This window comes from Ovis canadensis, chromosome 1, assembly GCF_042477335.2.
Source record: "Ovis canadensis isolate MfBH-ARS-UI-01 breed Bighorn chromosome 1, ARS-UI_OviCan_v2, whole genome shotgun sequence".
Lineage (NCBI taxonomy): Eukaryota > Metazoa > Chordata > Mammalia > Artiodactyla > Bovidae > Ovis > Ovis canadensis.
The window spans coordinates 199,945,453-199,965,946 of NC_091245.1; the positions used below are offsets into that span (position 1 = coordinate 199,945,453).

At 38.5% G+C, this 20,494-nt stretch overlaps 1 protein-coding gene across 2 annotated transcripts in view; it reads right to left on the bottom strand.

Annotated features, from left to right (window-relative positions):
• IL1RAP (interleukin 1 receptor accessory protein) overlaps positions 1 to 20,494 on the bottom strand; it is a 162,151-nt gene that overhangs the window by 98,036 nt on the left and 43,621 nt on the right. For both annotated transcript variants that reach the window (XM_069557732.1, XM_069557741.1), the window contains exon 2: positions 8,034 to 8,098. In XM_069557732.1, coding sequence (XP_069413833.1) covers positions 8,034 to 8,097 — 64 coding nt within the window. In that variant the 5' untranslated portion in view covers position 8,098. The remainder of the gene's footprint in view (positions 1 to 8,033; positions 8,099 to 20,494) is intronic.

The following is a 20,494-nucleotide window of genomic DNA, read 5'->3' on the forward strand; positions in this document are numbered from 1 at the left end:
GGGATGGGCCTGCAGAAACAAAGGTGATTCAAAGGGCAAGAAAGTCTTATAAGCCAGACATTGCCACTGAGAACCATGTATACTCACGTATTCCCTACAAAAATAGTGTCCTCTTTTAATTCATACATGTGAAGGAAAAATCAGGTCATTTTTCTAAACATAGAATTATCACTGCATTACAAGAAGCCTTTCTAGAGAATTTATGACTGCAAAGTCAGCATCACACCAATAAATTGTAGTACCCTAATATCTTTTCAATACCTACCCTTGGGAAGTACAAGTAACTAAACATAAACATCAGTCTTTCAAAGCATTAAAAAAAAAGAGAAAAGAAAAGAAAACAAGAGTGAAGATAGCTGCTCCCAAGAAGAAACATTTAAAGGACATCAGGGTGAATGTTATAATTCCAATGACCTTTAGGTCTAAGAATAAAATGAAACTGTATTCTTCTCACATTCTCTAAATGTTTAGACTAAATTGCATAGAAACAAAATGTGTTCAGGATGACCAGCCATGAGCAACAGAGACAGGACTGAATGTCACAAGTATACCCAAGTAAGGAGTTTTTCAAAAAGCTATTCAAATAATATGAGACCATGGGAGCTGGCAACAAATTGAATATTTGCCCCAAACTGAAGGAACCATTGCTTGGCACTAAAATACAATAGATCCTTGTAGAAGAAAAACAACAACAAAGAACTGCCCAAGTGTATCTAAAATGCATTAAACAAAAATATTTCCTTCACCTGCAGGGATTCCTGTCCTCCACAATCTGTTCCCAACCTACCTTTCCAGCTTGGCTTCTAAACACCTTCACACTATCCCTTCAGCCAAACGGAACTATTCTGTTCCCAAATAAGAGATGTATTTTCTCCTAGAAAAGAGCAGTTGTTCTTTGATTGAGAAATCTTCAATACTGCCCTACAGGATTAATAACTTTCTCTGCTCTCTCATGCAATTTTGTTTGGTATTTTTTTTCTCTTCTTTCTCTCAGACTTGACTGTAAGATTCTTACAATAAGAACTTTTCATTATTTACCCTGGATTCTAACAATGTTAAATGGTCAAACACATGCTATTTAGAATAAAGTGAAATCACTGTAAGACAAATATTTGTCATTAGAAATAATTAAATAATAGGAATGGTGTATCTTGGATATGTCCATGGTTTATTGTCAGACCCACAATGTTCTTTAATAAAAAAGCAATAATGAAGAACTGGTTGAGATTTTGCTATTGTCAGTTGGTTTAGTTGGCTGGATGGTTAGGTTTGTTGTTGCTAATCGGTTGGTTGCTTTGGTTTATATGTAAGGAAACAGAGAAACAGCATGATTAAATGACCTTAATGTCATTAAACAGCTCATTAAGTTAAACAGTCAGATCTTGAATCAATATCTTGATTCCTGCTAAGCCACAATGCTACATAGTGTTATTCATTTCCAATAAGTCACACTATTATTTCCACTCTCGGCAAATTTCTTAAAAATAATGATAAAAACATCAGGGAATCTTACCTCTGTTAGCATAAGAAAGCCCTAAGGTTAGGCAATGTGGTATAAAAGAAAGAACTTGGCTTTTAGAGGAAAGATGGCCTTTGAAACCCTATCAGAAGTACTGCTAACCGAGGCCAACCCCACACTCCCCTCTCACCTTTTCCTCCCTACTCGCCCCCTACCCCGGCTCTATATTTCCTAATTTATAAGAGGGTTGTAAGAATTTCTACACCCCACCCCCATCACAGTGTTTTCTGTGAAACTAATGATAATGTGTGAAAAATCTAGCCCTGCACCTGGCACACAGTCAACAGTTTGTTGACTCTGAAATAAAAAGCTGTATTCAAAGATGTGTGTGTGTGTGTGTGTGTGTGTGTGCATGCGCACACGTGTGTGTGCATTTGGGGAAGAAAATTCATTGCTATCATTTTTCATATGGTCTGTAGCAAATAATTTTGAGATGGCAGCATTTTTCAAATTCATCAGATTATACATGGTACCATTCTAACTACCTCCCCAACTTGGAATCACAATTTCTGAATATTTATTTCTACTCTAAAGGTGGCTTTAACAGTTCAACTTTCTAACATGCTGCCAAAGAAACACACCAAAAGGGAAGTGTGTGACAAATTAGTTTGCTTTTAGAATCTTGCAAAGGAGAGCTTCTTTGCATATAATATTGGAAATATTTAATTGTATGATAAGCAAAAATGGGAATATTGAGTCTTGAGCTTACATTACAGTGATTTTCTTCCTTGTGGGTAGAAAACATCTCAAATGAGGGGGAAGAGGGAGTAAAAATAATTCTCATGTATTAATTAAAAAACATAACAATCTATTACAGGGTGGTACTTTAACAATTAGCAAAACTCGTGTTCCCTGGGATCTTAATATATTTTTCTAAATTATTTATATGCTAGTAGAGTCCAAGGGGAACGTATTTAGTAAAAATAATATCTATCTTAGGAACTGAGGAAATAGCTGCAGTCACAGTTTTGTTAAGTACTAGCTGTATGACTTTGGATAGCTCTCAGCCACTCTGATTCTAATTTTCTGACCCCTAAAAGGGAGTTAAAATACCTTGACTGCTGTGTTTTGGGTGTGAGAACTAAATGACAAAGTATGTAAAATTCAAATCAAATTTTATTTCAGCAAAGGGAGCTTTATTATCACCTCTATAACTGTAACATTATAATTATATTATCACTACTAAAATCATTCAAGCTTTAATTCCTTAAAAGAGAGTAAATACTGATTTTTGATTATTTGCTTTTATTACTATCAGAAATGAAATGTTGATTCCACACTCCCCAGTGAAGATGGAAATCACAGTACTGCTATAGAAAGACTATGCTTTCTAATCAGAATTGATCCCACACTCCCCAGTGAAGATGGAAATCACAGTACTGCTATAGAAAGACTATGCTTTCTAGTCAGAATCGTGTGCCTTAAAGTCCAGTTGACTGTATTTGAAATGCTCCACATAGAAATAAAACTGTTGTGTCATTGTGATTTCTTTTTAAAATTTGGAACTTTCCTTTAGAGAAGGGCCCGCACGAAGGAGTCCAGAGGAACAAGATAAAACAAATATCACAAGCATGTACAGAGCTTTAGGGTTTTCAAGATACCTCTCTTTGTTCACATCAATCCTGTGGTTCTGTTAACATGGGTACCTGAAGCACAGGAAGGGCCTTTGAAAGCCTAACCAGTCTACTGTCATCTACTCTGTTGTAAAAGGCATGATGCAGGAGAGGTTGGTTCATCGGATCCCTTTTTCCCTCTCATAGCTCAGAGCCAGTTCCCCTTTTATTTTTGTCAATAACACTTACTTTTTGTTCCTCTCCTTCCAACTAGGAAGTGCATCACAGACACAGACACAATATACCTTTTCATAAGGAAGGCAAATGAATATGGGCCAGATGGGCCGAGGGCATTACAACATGTTTCCTGCTCCCATGGTGACTCAATGGGGCTGGTATGAGAACGTATTTTATTCAAGAAATCAGCTTCCCTGGCAGAATTATGAGTCAGTTCCTGGGTAAAAAGCTCACTCTCCAACAACATCTGAGGGGGTGGTGGTGGGGGCTTCTTGGATGGATTACAGTAAAGGTCATTCAGAAAAGCAACACTGCCAGGACCAGTGGGGAGGTACCAGCCCTAATGAGCCACTACCTCCTGAGAATTCACTGATCTCTAACAAGGTTAACAAGGTCATTTTTCCATTTCCCTTCAAGGTGAGGACATAAAACTACATTGATGAATTGCTAATATGAATACAAACAAGTTCAATTATAAACTTTATAATTGACCAATTATATAGTTGACCAACTTGGGCAAAAAAAAAATGTGAAGGGACAGTTTTTCATTCATTTTATATATATATTCCTACCTATACTTATCAATGCACTGGTCACAGCAAACACCCTCTTCCAACAACACAAGAGAAGACTCTACACATGGACATCAACAGATGGTCAACACCGAAATCAGATTGATTATATTCTTTGCAGCCAAAGATGGAGAAACTCTATACAGTCAACAAAAAAAAAGACCAGGAGCTGACTGTGGCTGAGATCATGAACTCCTTATTGCCAAATTCAGACTTAAATTGAAGAAAGTAGGGAAAACCTCTAGACCATTCAGGTATGACCTAAATTAAATCCCTTATGATTATATAGTGTAAGTGAGAAATAGATTTAAGGGACTAGATCTGATTTGAGTACTTGATGAACTATGGATGGAGGTTTGTGACATTAAAGGAGACAGGTATCAAGAACATCCCTATGAAAAAGAAACGCAAAAAAGCAAAATGGCTGTCTGAGGAGGCCTTACAAATAGCTGGGAAAAGAAGAGAAGTGAAAAGCAAAGGAGGAAAGGAAAGATATAAGCATCTGAATGCAGAGTTCCAAAGAATAGCAAGAAGAGATAAAAAAGCCTTCCTCAGCGACCAATGCAAAGAAACAGAGGAAAACAACAGAATGGGAAAGACTAGAGATCTCTTCAAGAAAATTAGAGTTACCAAGGGAATATTTTATGCAAAGAGGACTTGATAAAGGACAGAAATGGTATGAACCTAACAGAAGCAGAAGATATTATGAAGAGGTGGCAAGAATACACAGAAGAAATGTACAAAAAAATCTTCACGACCCAGATAATCACAATGGTGTGATCACTGACCTAGCGCCAGACATCCTGGAATGTGAAGTCAAGTGAGCCTTAGAAAGCATCACTATGAACAAAGCTAGTGGAGGTGATGGAATTCCAGTTGAGCTGTTTCAAATTCTGAAAGATGATGCTGTGAAAGTGTTGCACTCAATATGCCAGCACATTTGGAAAACTCAGCAGTGGCCACAGGACTGGAAAAGGTCAGTTTTCATTCCAATCCCAAAGAAAGGCAATGCAAAAGAATGCTCAAACTATAGCACAATTGCACTCATCTCTCATGCTAGTAAAGTAATGCTCAAAATTCTCCAAGCCAGGCTTCAGCAATATGTCAACCGTGAACTCCCTGAAGTTCAAGCTGGTTTTAGAAAAGGCAGAGGAACCAGAGATCAAATTGCCAACATCTGCTGGATCATGGAAAAAGCAAGAGAATTCCAGAAAAACATCTATTTCTGCTTTATTAACTATGCCAAAGCCTTTGACTGTGTGGATCACAATAAACTGTGGAAAATTTTGAGAGAGATGGGAATACCAGACCACCTCACCTGCCTCTTGTGAAACCTGTATGCAGGTCAGGAAGCAACAGGTAGAACTGGACGTGGAACAACGGACTGGTTCCAAATAGGAAAAGGAGTATGTCAAGGCTGTATATTGTCACCCTGATTATTTAACTTTTATGCAGAGTACATCATGAGAAACGCTGGGCAGGATGAAGCACAGCTGGAATCAAGATCGCCGGTAGAAATATCAATAACCTCAGATAGGCAGATGACACCACTCTTATGGCAGAAAGTGAAGAGGAACTCAAAAGCCTCTTGATGAAAGTGAAAGTGGAGAGTGAAAAAGTTGGCTTAAAGCTCAACATTCAGAAAACAAAGATCATGGCATCCGGTTCCATCACTTCATGGGTAATAGATGGGGAAACATTGGAAACAGTGTCAGACTTTATTTTTTTGGGCTCCAAAATCACTGCAGATGGTGACTGCAGCCATGAAATTGAAAGACACTTACTCCTTGGAAGAAAAGTTATGACCAACCTAGATAGCATATTCAAAAGCAGAGACATTACTTTGCCAACATAGGTCCGTCTAGTCAAGGCTATGGTTTTTCAGTGGTCATGTATGGATATGAGAGTTGGACTGTGAAGAAAGCTGAGTGCCGAAGAATTGATGCTTTTGAACTGTGGTGTTGGAGAAGACTCTTAAGAGTCCCTTGGACCGCAAGGAGATCCAACCAGCCCATTCTGAAGGAGATCAGCCCTGGGATTTCTTTGAAAGGAATGATGCTAAAGCTGAAACTCCAATACTTTGGCCACCTCATGCAAAGGGTTGACTCATTGGAAAAGACTTTGATGCTGGGAGGGATGGGGGGCAGGAGGAGAAGGGGATGACCGAGGATGAGATGGCTGGATGGCATCACTGACTCGGTGAACATGAATCTGAGTGGACTCCGGAAGTTGGTGATGGACTGGGAGGCCTGATGTGCTGCAATTCATGGGGTTGCAAAAAGTCGGACATGACTGAGCAACTGAACTGAACTTAACTGTGGAAGAGAAAGAGAGAAAGAAAGAAAGGAGAGGAAAACAGAGATTGGAAAGGAAAAAGAACATGAAAAAGGAGGAGGAGAAAAGGATGAGAATGACTGACAAAGTAAAAAAAATACTGAATGTTATGAGGAAAACTAAAGAAGGATAGAGGACTGGAGTGATTGGCAGGCTGTTACTTAAGATGGTTAAGGAAGGCCTCTGTAAGAAGATGCCATTCAAGGACAGAACTAAATCAAATAAGAAACTACTATCAGGGTTATACTCAACATATTTAAAATCAGGACATCACGGAACTGGCCAGCCAAATGGGACACTCAGTTAAGCAGGGTAGATGCTGGTTTCAACAGGCAGTAGAGCCCTATACTAGTGAATCCCAGTTCAATATCAGTCCTGCTTATAATATATCCTCTCCTCTGTAAAGCCCCTAAGGGCCAACAAGGTTAGAAGTTCTCTCTCCTTCTCTTGGCTTTGAGCTGTCCTCTGTCCAAGTTATACCCCTCTTTTAGTGCTATTTTTGGTTTCCAATAAAATGCCTTAAGTGGTATAGCAAAGCCAAAACACACACAGGAAAAATAATCAGGATAGTAGGAAGGCTCAAATTGATGCCACATGAAGAAAAGTTGAAGGTATATACGGGAGAACATGGCCATGGTTTGGTGACCCCTGTTAAACATCTCTGTTGGCCTCTCACATAGAAGAAGAATTAAAGCAATGATATTCAAAGTATGATCCATGATCATCAGGGAAATTATACATGGGAATGTTTTTCTTTAAATGAAGATAACTCAGTTCCTTGAATTAAAACTAGAGACTCATGGGATGAGGTATTTTCCATTTAAATCAAGCAGTTGAACCAAAGAAATGTATGGATGTGACTAAAGACAAATTTCAGTTATATGTAGTAATAAAATTTTCTAATAATGTGATCAGTCCAAAGACACAATGGGCCAAAATGAGAGGATCACTAGTTAGAGGTACCATCAAATAGTTCTGAGCAGTACTTCTACATATGAGATGAGACCCACAAAGACAGACTTTCAAGTCCCCTGTAACTCTGATGTCATACGATCCATGTCCATGATAGCTGAGTTTGGTTATTTAAACTCAATAAATACTTTGGCTGCAACTTCTTATGCTCATGAAGTAACATCCAAAGAAAGAATGAGCCTAATGATAGGTTCTTTCTTTCCTATGTGTGCTCTCTGCACGCATAGTAGCTCAGCCATGTCCGACTTTCTGTGACCCTTTGGACTGTAGGCCTCCAGTCTCCTCTGTCCATGGGACTTTTCAGGCAAGAATACTGAAATGGATTGTCATTTCCTTCTCCAGGGGATCTTCCCAACTGAAGGACTGAACCTGTGTCTCTTGTGTCTCCTCCATTGCAGGAGTCATCAGAGCAAAACTCTATCTTTATTTATTTGTTTTTATAAGGTATCAATCAATGGGCTGTTACCACCAAGGCTTTCTCCACCACTGGCTCAAGTTTGGAAAACAGAAGTCATGCACTATTGCTGTCATTTCTTTCCCCATAGGACCTGAGGTAAGGGGAAGAAATATGATTCTAGTTGCCTTAGATGTGAAGGTGAAGATAAATCTCTATAATCAAACACACCAAACCAGTCCCCCCAGTGTACTTTGTCCCATAAAGACTAAAGATTTCAGTAGTTCTTGCCACCATCAAAACTATATGATTCTGTCAAATATAAGATTTATATTACCACAGAAGTCAATGAAAATAAGCAACATTATGGTCTCTTAACCCATTTTCAGACATACGACATTACTCTATGTGTTATCTGCATCTTAACAGATTGTTAAAAGACATTCACTTACCTGAGGCATCACTTTGCAGGATCCCATAGAAGTACAGACTCATTACACACCACAGAAGTCCCATCCTGTCAATACAAATACAAAGGCAAGGAGAGTACTTATTACCCTCAAGTGCTTAAATAATACTAGTGCATATGTAGGCTGACTATCGACTAGAAACTGTCTTAAGACTTCTACAATATTAACACAAAAATATAATTTTATTTATAATACATTTTTAATATTTATAAAAAATTACACAATCAAAATTATAACAATTTTACAATGTTAATATTGTCAGAACCAACCAGGCAGATAGGCTTTTTTTATATCTCCATATTACAGGTAAGAAAACTGAGACAAGGGTAAATAACATAAAAGATCCTTTGGCTACAAAAGGGTAATTGGTGCATCTAGCGTGGGCATGCTCAGTCACATCCAACTCTTTGCAACCCCATGGACTCTAGTCTGCCAGGCTCCTCTAACCATGAAATTTTCCAGGCAAGAATACTGGAGTGGGTTGCCATTCCCTTCTCCAGGGGATCTTCCTGAAGACCCAGGGATCAAGCCCTCATCTCTTAAGTCTCCTGCATTAACAAGCAGATTCTTTACCACTTGCGGCAGCTGGGAAGCCCCAGAAAGTGGTAGGGTGATGATTAAATTACAACAGCCTGGCTCTAGAATGGTCTCTTAATCACTGAACTCTGCCTACTTAAAAATAGTTTCTTTTAGATTTTTTTTTCATCAGAGTTGAATTTCTGGCAGATAAGTTTGTTCTTCTTACCCTTCATCATATTGTCTTGGTTTATTTCCACTTGGAAATGTTTTATTATCTAGACACTTCTTAGTGAGGAACAGAAAGTCTAGAAATCCTAGATTCAGATTTGGTTTGCAGTCCAACATACTCTGAATTTATAGTAAAGGGAAATGTATAACCTTCATGTCTTACTGATGCTCTACTCTTCCTACTCAAGAGACAAATGATGCTGGATTCCAGTTTCTGTGATGTTTAGCCGTTCTGTTGGTAACCAGCTGAAACAGTTCACTAGTAAGAACGATGCCCTTTTATTTGGTTGTGTGATCTTTAATGCAGAAGGGCTAGAGGTATAACAACTCTGTTGACTATTTCCTTCCCCAGTACTCTAGACATATCTGGCCCCTGATAAAACCTCTGTGGGGTTATAAATACTGAAACCTGAATATTATTGAGAAATTCCATATCAAGGACCTCCACTCTCTATTTTGAACATAATAGCCATATGGGTGGGGGTAATTACAGAGGTCTTGGTAACTTGTCCAGATCATATTTCTACTAGGTGGCAGAGATGAGATTTATATCCACACCTGACAAACGACATCTATCATCCCAAATATTAGCCTATGTCACAAGTTTCACAGTAACACAGTAGTCTAAAAATCATAGAAGTATTTAATAAATAGGGTGACCTACTAACAGCATTTGAGATGCAACATTTATAAGAGTGCTACACTGAAACAAAAGGTATAAATCAGTACTGTTCAAGCCATCCAGAATGTGTGGTCATTTTAAAGGAGGATGCAAGTTTCATACACTTGTCACCTCTATTGGCCACACATCACCAAAAATCTCTATTGTGCTTCTTTCTTAGCATGATTGTACATGAGAGTGCCATGGAAAGCAAGGAGATCAAACCAGTCAATCTTAAAGGAAATCAACCCTGAATACTCTTTGGAAGGACTGATGCTGAAGCTGAAGCTTCAATACTTTAGCCACCCGACACGAAAAGCCAACTCACTGGAAAAGATACTGATGCTGGGAAAGATCGATGGCAGGAGGAAAAGGGCACAACAGAGGATGAGATGGTTGGATGGCATCACGGATTCATTGGACACGAACTTGGGCAAACTACAGGAGATGGTGAGGGACAGGGAAGCTTGGCATACTGGACTTGTATAAGGTCCACGGAGTTGCAAAGAGTCAGACATGACTTGGCAACTGAACAACAGCAACATAAATCACAGGAGAGTTTATTATATCTTAAACAACATTTTATCTCAGAAATTAAATGTCTCTTTCTTAACACCACCATTCCCTTCTAATTCTTATACCATTACCTTAGGGAGTTTTCCTTTTGGCATTCTTTAATTCAACAAAACATGTATTGAACACTTTCTGTTTACAAGTCACTAGCCTATAATTGCAGAGACCTCTCTCAAGCAAGATGTAGGGCTTTCTCTAAAGGCACTTATCCCCAGTAGAGGAAATAAACCACATGCAAACCACTTCAGCATCATCAACTTTGAACAACAGACATGCAGAGGCACTGCAGGATGTTCAAAGATTTATCAGACGGAAGTTTGAGCACTAAGCGGAGTCTAACAGAAACTTGAAGTGTGTGCAAGAAATAGCTACAATACAAAGTAAAGTGATAAAAATAGACAGGAGCTGATAAGTGTTATTGAAGATTAGTAAAAGAAAGAGATTACTCCAGCTAAGGCAGTCAAAGAAGACTAAATAGAAGAGGTAGCTTTAAACTGAAAAAAGTGGTTTGGAAATTTAGAATTGAGGCAGAAGGAAAGTGTCGGGGAAAGAAACTCACTGGAGAATAATGCTCAGAGGAAAGCATGGAACATAAATAGGAAATCGTCTATAAATAATTCAGTTTGACTCAAGCACAGGGTATTAGGGAAAGAACTATAAAAGATTTTGGTGGAAAGCATAGGGTTTTAGGATCAGGATATTGCAAGGTCTTGAACAGTAGGCTAAGAACTTGGGATTAATTTAAACAGCAAGGAGGGAATCACTGAAATTTTCTGATCAGAGGAATGATATGGTGATCAAATTATGCTGTATGGAGGTCATTCCTCCAGGCACACATTGGATGGATTGCCACTAAATTCTGTCTTGAAATCAATTTGATTCCTCAGTCGATCATCACAATAGTTATTATGCTTCTAGTTTTGTGTCATCCATAAACTTGATGAACATTCCACCTATGTCCTCATTCAAGACATCCATTAACAAAAGTAATTAATAATTCTGTTTAGTCCTTGTCAACAGAGAGCAAGTAGACATTTAATTGCTGATATAAGGCAAAGTAATCTCAGTTCCAATACTCAGCTATGCTAAAGGATTCTAACCTCCCAAATTGTTTTTGGCTATTAAAAAAAAAAAAGCCTCACACCTCTCTACTTTCACAGTTTGCCTGTTTATAAGCTGCTGAGTTCCTATGGCAACAATTTGAAGACATTCTAATTAGCGTGTGATTGAGAGCCTAAATTGATAATCCCAGGAGTAACTGGATTATGCTGGAGGCAACAAGTCAGGTTACCAAGATAAACTTAAAATAACGTGTGGAAATACAAGTCCAGGGTCAGTCCTGCCTTGTAATGCATCAGAATAAATCAGACTGAAAAGAAAATATGATTGTGCAGGCTGGTTTTAAAAGACTAAAGGTACCAATGATCTGAAATATTTCTGACAAGATTGATTCATTTAACACAGACTTGCATTCAGCCTCAGAAGTTTACTATTGTTACAAACAATACAATTTTTTTATTATTTTTTTTTTTTTTGGCTGCACTGCAGCATGCAGAACTTTCCAGACCAGAGATCGAACCTGCCACACCCCCTGCAGTGGAAGCTTAGAATCTTAACCACTGGACCACCAGGGAAGTCCAGTAATAAGCTTTTAATTCTCATTTCTTATGGAGAGTGGGACTGGGTATTTTTAGACCTGGAGAAACAATCAGAAAAGAAAAGGAATCTATCTAACAATGCAGAGTTTCTCATGGTCTGAAGTACAACCTAGCGTTACATTATTGTGATGGGGTTTAATAGTGTTTGCCTTTGCTTCAGATGACTGGAACCTAAATACAATAAATTCCTAGCCATCCTTCCCTGCATTTTGTTTACTATACGATCATTCCACACTTTCCCTCTTAGATATTAGTGCTTACCTTATATTCAATGCCATTGTTTCCTAGTATAACGTCTACATCACCTAGCAAGAAGTTTCAAATATGTACTTAGTTCTACATAACCGACATGATAATAAAGATTGCCATTACATATTCAAGGCTGTATATTGTCACCCTGCTTATTTAACTTCTATGCAGAGTACATCATGAGAAACGCTGGACTGGAAGAAACGCAAGCTGAAATCAAGATTGCCGGGATTTCAAAATATCAATCACCTCAGATATGCAGATGACACCACCCTTATGGCAGAAAGTGAAGAGGAACTCAAAAGCCTCTTGATTAAAGTGAAAGAGGGGAGTGAAAAAGTTGGCTTAAAGCTTAACATTCAGAAAATGAAGATCATGGCATCCGGTCCCATCACTTCATGGGAAATAGATGGGAAAACAGTGGAAACAGTGGCAGACTTTATTTTGGGGGGCTCCAAAATCACTGCAGATGGTGACTGCAGCCATGAAATTAAAAGATGCTTACTCCTTGGAAGAAAAGTTATGACCAACCTAGATAGCACATTCAAAAGCAGAGACATTACTTTGCTGACTAAGGTCCATCTAGTCAAGGCTATGGATTTTCCAGTAGTCATGAATGAATGTGAGAGTTGGAGTGTGAAGAAGGCTGAGCGCCGAAGAATTGATGCTTTTGAACTGTGGTGTTGGAGAAGACTCTTGAGAGTCCCTTGGATGGCAAGGAGATCCAACCTGTCCATTCTGAAGGAGATCAACCCTGGGATTTCTTTGGAAGGAATGATGCAAAAGCTGAAACTTCAGTACTTTGGCCACCTCATGCGAAGAGATGACTCATTGGAAAAGACATTGATGCTGGGAGGGATTGGGGGCAGGAGAAGGGGAAGACAGAGGATGAGATGGCTGGATGGCATCACTGACTCGATGGACATGAATCTGAGTGAACTCTGGGAGTTGGTGATGGACAGGGAGGCCTGGCGTGCTGCAATTCATGGGGTCGCAAAGAGTCAGACACGACTGAGCGACTGAACTGAACTGAACTGAACTGAACTGATTACATATTCACTTTAACATCTATCCATGCAAATTAATCTTTCCAGTGTCTGCCTTCTCTAGCGACATTAAGCTTCAAAATTTCCTTACCTCTGAGTTTGCCCTGATCACTGGATTTTCTCACTGACCAGGAGATAGGCTGAAACTAGGCTATCTACCCCTAGATAATAATTCAGATTATCTCTGAATCATCATTTGCTCAATCTTCCTTCTATACAACAGTATTTTGCAAGACCACAGACTAGATTCATCCATCGGTTTCCTTAATTCCATATGCAGCTCCATAATTAGATCATAGCCACTCTCTGAATCTCAGCAACCTGGTTGGGGCATGGTCCTTCAACTTAGTTCTTAGTAGCACTCTGTTCTAGGAGCCTGCATTTATTTTCCCTGTAATATCTTACTCTAAGCTGGATAAACCTCCTCTAACCATGAAGCTTTATCTGCTTCATTTGTCGTTGACAGATACCCTGCGCTTTGACTTGTCCACTGAATACTTGGACATTAACACCGAGTCACAGAAGCTAGACGGTCATCCACATGCAGGATCAGCGCTGCAGCCCAATTACTTCCTTGAGCCTGAATTCCATCTAGATCTTTCTTTTCCTTTTTCTAATATACTGATAATGTTTGAGCAGGTTTTGCTTCAAAACCTTTCAGCAAAGTAACATAATAGGCTCTGAATCTGGGTATTATGAAGTAAGCATATTCCACTTTGTCTTTCTTAATGAATGTAGCTATACACCTGGCGAGAGTACATGGAGCAACTTTTTGAAGACTCTAAATTGGAAGCAATAGCACATTCTGTTCAAATATGCATAAGCATTCACCACAATATCATGCACCATAAATCAAACTTAAACAAATTTAAAGGAATTCAAAGTATATCTCTAACCATAGAATTAAACTATAAATATAAATAAATAAATAACATGAAAAATCTCCAAAGATTTAGGAATTAAAAAATATACTTCTAAATAATACATGGAACAAAGAGCAAGTCTTGAGGGTGTTACGCCCAAGTCGCGAAATCTCCCAATGACCACCAGGGAGCCGATATCCAATGCAAAAGCAAGAGAGTTTTTATTACCAAGCTCGAGCTGGGGCTCCCACCGATACTGACGCAGCAGGTATAGGGAGGAGCCCCGAGCTCTGGGTTTCATTGCTTATATAGGGTATTCTTGTGCGAAAAATTTGAAAAACAGGAGTTTCTGGGTTGGGAGACGTCTAATTGGTTACTTTCTGTGGAAGGGTTAGGTGTTGGGTTCTGATTGGTTTTCATTTCCCGGGCCGGCTACGGGTTCTGATTGGTTCCCATTTCCCAGGCTGGCCACGGGTTCTGATTGGTCCCAGGGTGGTGGGGTGAGGTTAAGGGATTTCCACAAAGCTCTTTTCTGGGAATTTTTACAAAATGTAGTCTTCTTTAACAAAATGGAGTAGCTTAGGTCCTTCAAGGGAAATTAGAAAATATTTTGAACTGAGCAAAAGTGAAAATCCAACATACCAAAATGCATGGGATACAGTTAAATCAGTGCTTAGAGAGTAATTTTCTGTATTAAATGTTCACAATAAAAAAATAATAAAGATCCCAAGAAAATAATCTAATATTTTACCTTAAGAACCTACAAAAAGAAGAAAAAACTAAACCAAGCAAGCAAAATGAGGGAAATAATAAAGAATGGAGATAAAGATTTCTATTGCTCAGTCACTAAGCTGTGTCAGACTCTTTGAGACCCCATGGACTGTAGTATGACAGGCTTCCCTGTCCTTCACTATCTTTTGGAATTTGCTCAAACTCATGTCCATTGAGTTGGTGATGCCATCCAACCATCTCCTCCTTTGTTGCCTCCTTTTTCTCTTTCTCAAAGATTTTTAGACCAGAAATAATTATATGCATTGAAAAAATAACAAAGCCAAAAGCTGGTTCCTTGAAAAGAAAAATAAAATAGCTAAATCTTTAGCCAGGAGAATCAAGAAGGAAAGTAAAACACATATCACTAATGTTAGGAACAAAAGAGGGTATTTCACTACTGATTACACAGCATTAAAATTATAATAAGGCAATACTAAAAACTCTAGGCACACAAATGCCACAATTTAGATAAAATGGACCATCTCAAAAACCACAAGTTACCAAGGTTCACCCAAAATTAAATGGACAATCTGAATGGTCCTATAATTATTAAAAAGAAATTGCATGTGTAGGTAGAAATCTTCCAAAAAATAAATATTTAAGCATTGGTGGTTTCACTGGTGAATTCTACCAAACATTTAAAGAATTAATAACATCAATTCTACACAATTTCCTCCAGAAAATTAAAGAGGACAAAACTGTTCCAATTCGTTTAATGGCATCAATATTGCTCTCATTACAAAACCTACCATAGATAGCACAAGAAAACAAATTTACAGATATTCTACAATCAAGCAGAGTTTATCCCAGGAATTCAAGATGGTTTCAGGATTTTCACAGATTTAAAGAAGAAAAACCACATCATCATATCAATTGATGCAGGAACAGTACTTGACCAAACTCAATACCCATTCATGATACAAATTCTCAGGAACCTAAGTATAGGAGGGAACTTACTCAAATGGCAAAAGAGCATCTAATAAAAAACGTGCAGCTAACATTACATCTAATGTTAAAAGACTGAATGCTTTAAGGAGCAAGGAAAGGATATTCCTAGTACTATTCAACATCATTCTAGAAGTCTTACCCATGCAATAAGGCTATACACAGATGACATGATTTTCAACATAGAAAGTCCTAAGGAATCTATTTATAAATAGAACTAAATATGGTTAGCAAGATTACAGAACGTGTACTCAATGCACAAAAATTAAACATATTACTATAAACTAGCAATGAACAATTATAAAGATTTTTTTAATATGGTTACAATAACTCAAAGAAAAACTAAAATGTTCAACTAAAAAGCTTAATCAAACATATGTAAAATCTGTATGCTGAAATTTACCAAACATTGATAAGAAACCAAAGAAACTAAATACGTGGTTGTCAAGATGGCCTTCATGCCCTAATCTCTGGAACCCGTAACGTTACTTCACTTGGCAAAAGTAATTTTACAAATGTAATTAAGATTATAGAGTTTAAAATACAGAGATTATATTGGATTATTCACAATGGGCTTGAACTAACCATTCAGTTCAGTTCAGTTCAGTTGCTCAGTCATGTCCGACTCTTTGTGACCCCATACACTGCAGCACTCCAGGCCTCCCTGCCAATCAGCAATGCCCAGAGTTTACCCAAACTAATGTACATGGAGTCAGTGATGCCATCCAACCATCTCATCCTCTCTTGTCCCCTCTTCTCCTGCCTTCAATCTTTCCAAGAATCAAGGTCTTTTCAAATGAGTCAGTTCTTCGCAACAGGTGGCCAAAGTAGTGGAGTTTCAGCTTCAACAAAACTCCTTCCAAAGGAGAATGACATTCTAACATGTATACTATCATGTGAATTGAATCGCCAGTCTATGTCTGACGCAGGATGCAGCATGCTTGGGGCTGGTGCATGGGGATGACCCAGAAAGATGTTCTGGGGAGGGAGGTGGGAGGGGGGTTCATGTTTGGGAATGCATGTAAGAATTAAAGATTTTAAAATTTAAAAAATAAAAAACTAAAAATTAAAAAAAATAAAATAAAATAAAATAAAATAAAATTAAAAAAAAAAAAAAACAAAACTCCTTCCAATGAACACTCAAGACTGATCTCCTTTAGGACGGACTGGTTGGGTCTCCATACAGTCCAAGGGACTATCAAGAGTCTTCTCCAACACCACAGTTCAAAAGCATCAATTCTTCGGTGCTCAGCTTTCTTTATAGTCCAACAATCACATCTATACATAACTACTGGAAAAACCATAGCCTTGACTAGAGGAACATTTGTTGGCAAAGTAATGTCTCTGCTTTTGAATATGCTATCTAGGTTGGTCATAACTTTCCTTCCAAGGAGTAAGCGTCTTTTAATTTCATGGCTGCAGTCACCATCTGCAGTGATTTTGGAGCCCCCCCCACCCCAAAATAAAATCAGCCACTCTTTCCACTGTTTCACCATTTATTTGCCATGAAGTGATGGGACCAGAACCATGATCTTCATTTTCTGAATGTTGAGCTTTAAGCCAACTTTTTCACTCTCCACTTTCACTTGCATCAAGAGGCTCTTTAGTTCTTTTTCACTTTCTGCCATAAGGGTGGTGTCATCTGCATATCTGAGGTTATTGATATTTCTCGCGACAATCTTGATTTCAGCTTGTGCTTCCTCCAACCCAGCGTTTCTCATGAGCTACACTGCATATAAGTTAAGTAGCAGGGTGACAATTTACAGCCTTGACATACTCCTTTTCCTCTTTGGAACCAGTCTGTTGTTCCATGTCCAGTTCTAACTGTTGCTTCCTGACCTACATACAGGTTTCTCCAGAGGCAGATCAGGTGGTCTGGTATTCCCATCTCTTTCATTTTCCACAGTTTATTGTGATCCACACAGTCAAAGGCTTTGACATTGTCAGTAAAGCAGAAATAGATATCTTTCTGGAACTCTCTTGCTTTTTCCATGATCCAGCGGATGTTGGCAATTTGATCTCTGGTTCCTCTGCCTCTTCTAAAACCAGCTTGAACATTTGAAAGTTCACATTTCAGGTATTGCTGAAGTCTGACTTGGAGAATTTCGAGCATTACTTTACTAGCATGTGAGATGAGTGCAATTGTGTGGTAGTTTGAGCGTTCTTTGGCATTGCCTTTCTTTGGGATTAGAATGAAAGCTGACCTTTTCCAGTCCTGTGGCCAGTGCTGAGTTTTCCACATTTGCTGGCATATTGAGTGCAGCACTTTCACAGCATCATCTTTTAGGATTTGAAATAGCTCAACTGGAATTCCATCACCTCCACTAGCTTTGTTCATAGTGATGCTTCCTAAGGCCCACTTGACTTCACATTCCAGGATGTCTGGCTCTACATGAGTGATCACACCATCGTGATTATCTTGGCCATGAAGATTTTTTTTTTTTTTTTACAGATCTTCTGTGTATTCTTGCCACTTCCTCTTAGTATCTTCTGCTTCTGTTAGGTCCCTACTATTTCTGTCCTTTATTGATCCCATCTTTGCATGAAATATTCCCTTGGTATCTCTAATTTTCTTGAAGAGATCTCTAGTCTTTCCTATTCTATTATTTTCCTCTATTTCTTTGCACTAATCACTGAGGAAGGCTTTCTCGTCTCTCCTTGCTATTCTTTGGAACTCTGCATTATGAGCCCTTAAAAGCCAGACAACTTTCTCTGGCTAAAGTCAGAGAAATGTAGTAAAGGATGAGCCAAAGAAATGGGAAGTAAGAGAAGAATGCTATAGGTCTTTGATATTGAAAGATAAATATAGAAACATGCCATGGAATGCCAGTTGCATTAAAGAACTGGAGAAATCTTCAGCTGACAGTCAGTTCAGTTGCTCAGTCATGTCTGACTCTTTGTGACCTCATGGACTGCAGCACGTCAAGCTTCCCTGTCCAACACCAACTCCCAGAGCTTACTCAAACTCATGTCCATCGAGTCAGTGATGCCATACATCCTCTCATCCTCATCCTTTCTCCTCCTACCCTCAATCTTTCCCACCCTCAGGGTGTTTTCCAATGAGTCAGCTCTTCACATCAGGTGGCCAAAGTATTGGAGATTCAGCTTCAGCATCAGTCTTTTTTTTTTTTTTTAATTTTAAAATCTTTAATTCTTACATGCATTCCCAAACATGAACCCCCCTCCCACCTCCCTCCCCACAACATCTCTCTGGGTCATCCCCATGCAGCAGCCCCAAGCATGCTGCACCCTGCGTCAGACATAGACTGGCGATTCAATTCTTACATGATAGTATACATCAGGAGTGATTTCCTTTAGGACTGACTGGTTTGATCTCTTGCAGTTGAAGGGACTCTCAAAAGTCTTCTCCAACAGCACAGTTCAAAAGCATTAGATATTCAGTGGTCAGCTTTCTGTATAGTCCAACTCTCAAATCAATACATGACTACTGGAAAAACCATAGCCTTGACTAGACAGACCTTAGTCAACAAAGTAATGTCTGTGCTTAATTTTAATATGGTGTCTAGGTTTGTCATAGCTTTTCTTCCAAGGAGCAAGCATTGTTTAATTTCATGGCTGCAGTCACCATCTGCAGTGATTTTAGAGACCAAGAAAATAAAGTCTCTCACTGTTTCCATTGTTTCCCCAAATATTTTCCATGAAGTGATGGGACTGGATGCCATGATCTTAGTTTTTTGAATGTTGAGTTTTAAGTCAGCATTTTTCTCTCTCTTCTTTCACTTTTATCAAGAGACTCTTTAAAGTTCCTCTTCACTTTCACCTGACAACCAGTAAGGAAATAAGAACCTCAGGCCTGTAGCTACAGTGCGTGGAATTTGGTCAACAACTTTGAAGAGTCATCTTTCTAAGCACCTCCAGAATGGAACACCACCTTGCTGACAACCCTGATCCCTTTGATTTAGCCATGTAAGGCCCTAAGCAGAGAACCAACTAAACCATACTAACCTGCACTTTTGACTCACAGAATCTCTGGTGTTAATAAATGATTTTTAATTAATTTTGGATGTTGCTTTAAGCCACTAAGTTTCTGGTATTTTCATATTGGTAACAGAAAATAATACAAGAGATATACCATGCTCATGGATTATAAGACTCCACATATAAAAGATGCCAATTCTCCCCCAAATTATTTGACAGACTTAATGAAATTCCAATCAAAAATTCTAGAAAGATCTTTACAGATATACACAAGTTGATTCTAAAATTTATATGGAAAGAGAAATACCTTAAATATAGGAAACCATTTTGACAAAGAAGAATAAAGTTATAGGAATCACACTACAACCAACTCAATTTTAAAATGTCAAAAGTCTTAAAGAGGTATGTTATCAAAATTCAACATTATTAGCTATAAGGAAATGGAAATTAAAACCATAAAATGAGATACCACTAAACACCTTTCAGAAAAACTAAGGTAAAAAAATACTGACAGTAGGAACTTCCCTAGCAGTCTAGTGGTTAAGACTCTGCCTTCCAGCATAGAGCGTGCAGGTCTGATCCCTGGTGATGGAGCTAAGATCCCATATGCCTCTTGGCCAAAAAAAAACAATGCATAAAACAGAAGCAGTGTTGTAACAGATGCAATAAAGACTTTTTAAAAATGGTCCACATCAGAAAATAAAAATAACTAATCTTAAAAAGAAAAAAGAAATACAATACTAAATGCTGAAGAGAATACAAAATGGAACTCTCTTACTGCTGAGACTACAAAATGGTACAGCCTCTTAAGAAAACAACTTGTCAGTTTCTTATTCAGTTGTGTGTGCTTATTCACTCAGTCATGTCCAACTCTTTGCGACCCCATAGATGGTAGCCCCTCCAGTGTTCTCTGTCCATGGGGATTCTCGAGGCAAGAATACTGGAGTGGGTTGCCGTGTCCTCCTCCATGGGATTTTCCCAACCCAGGGAT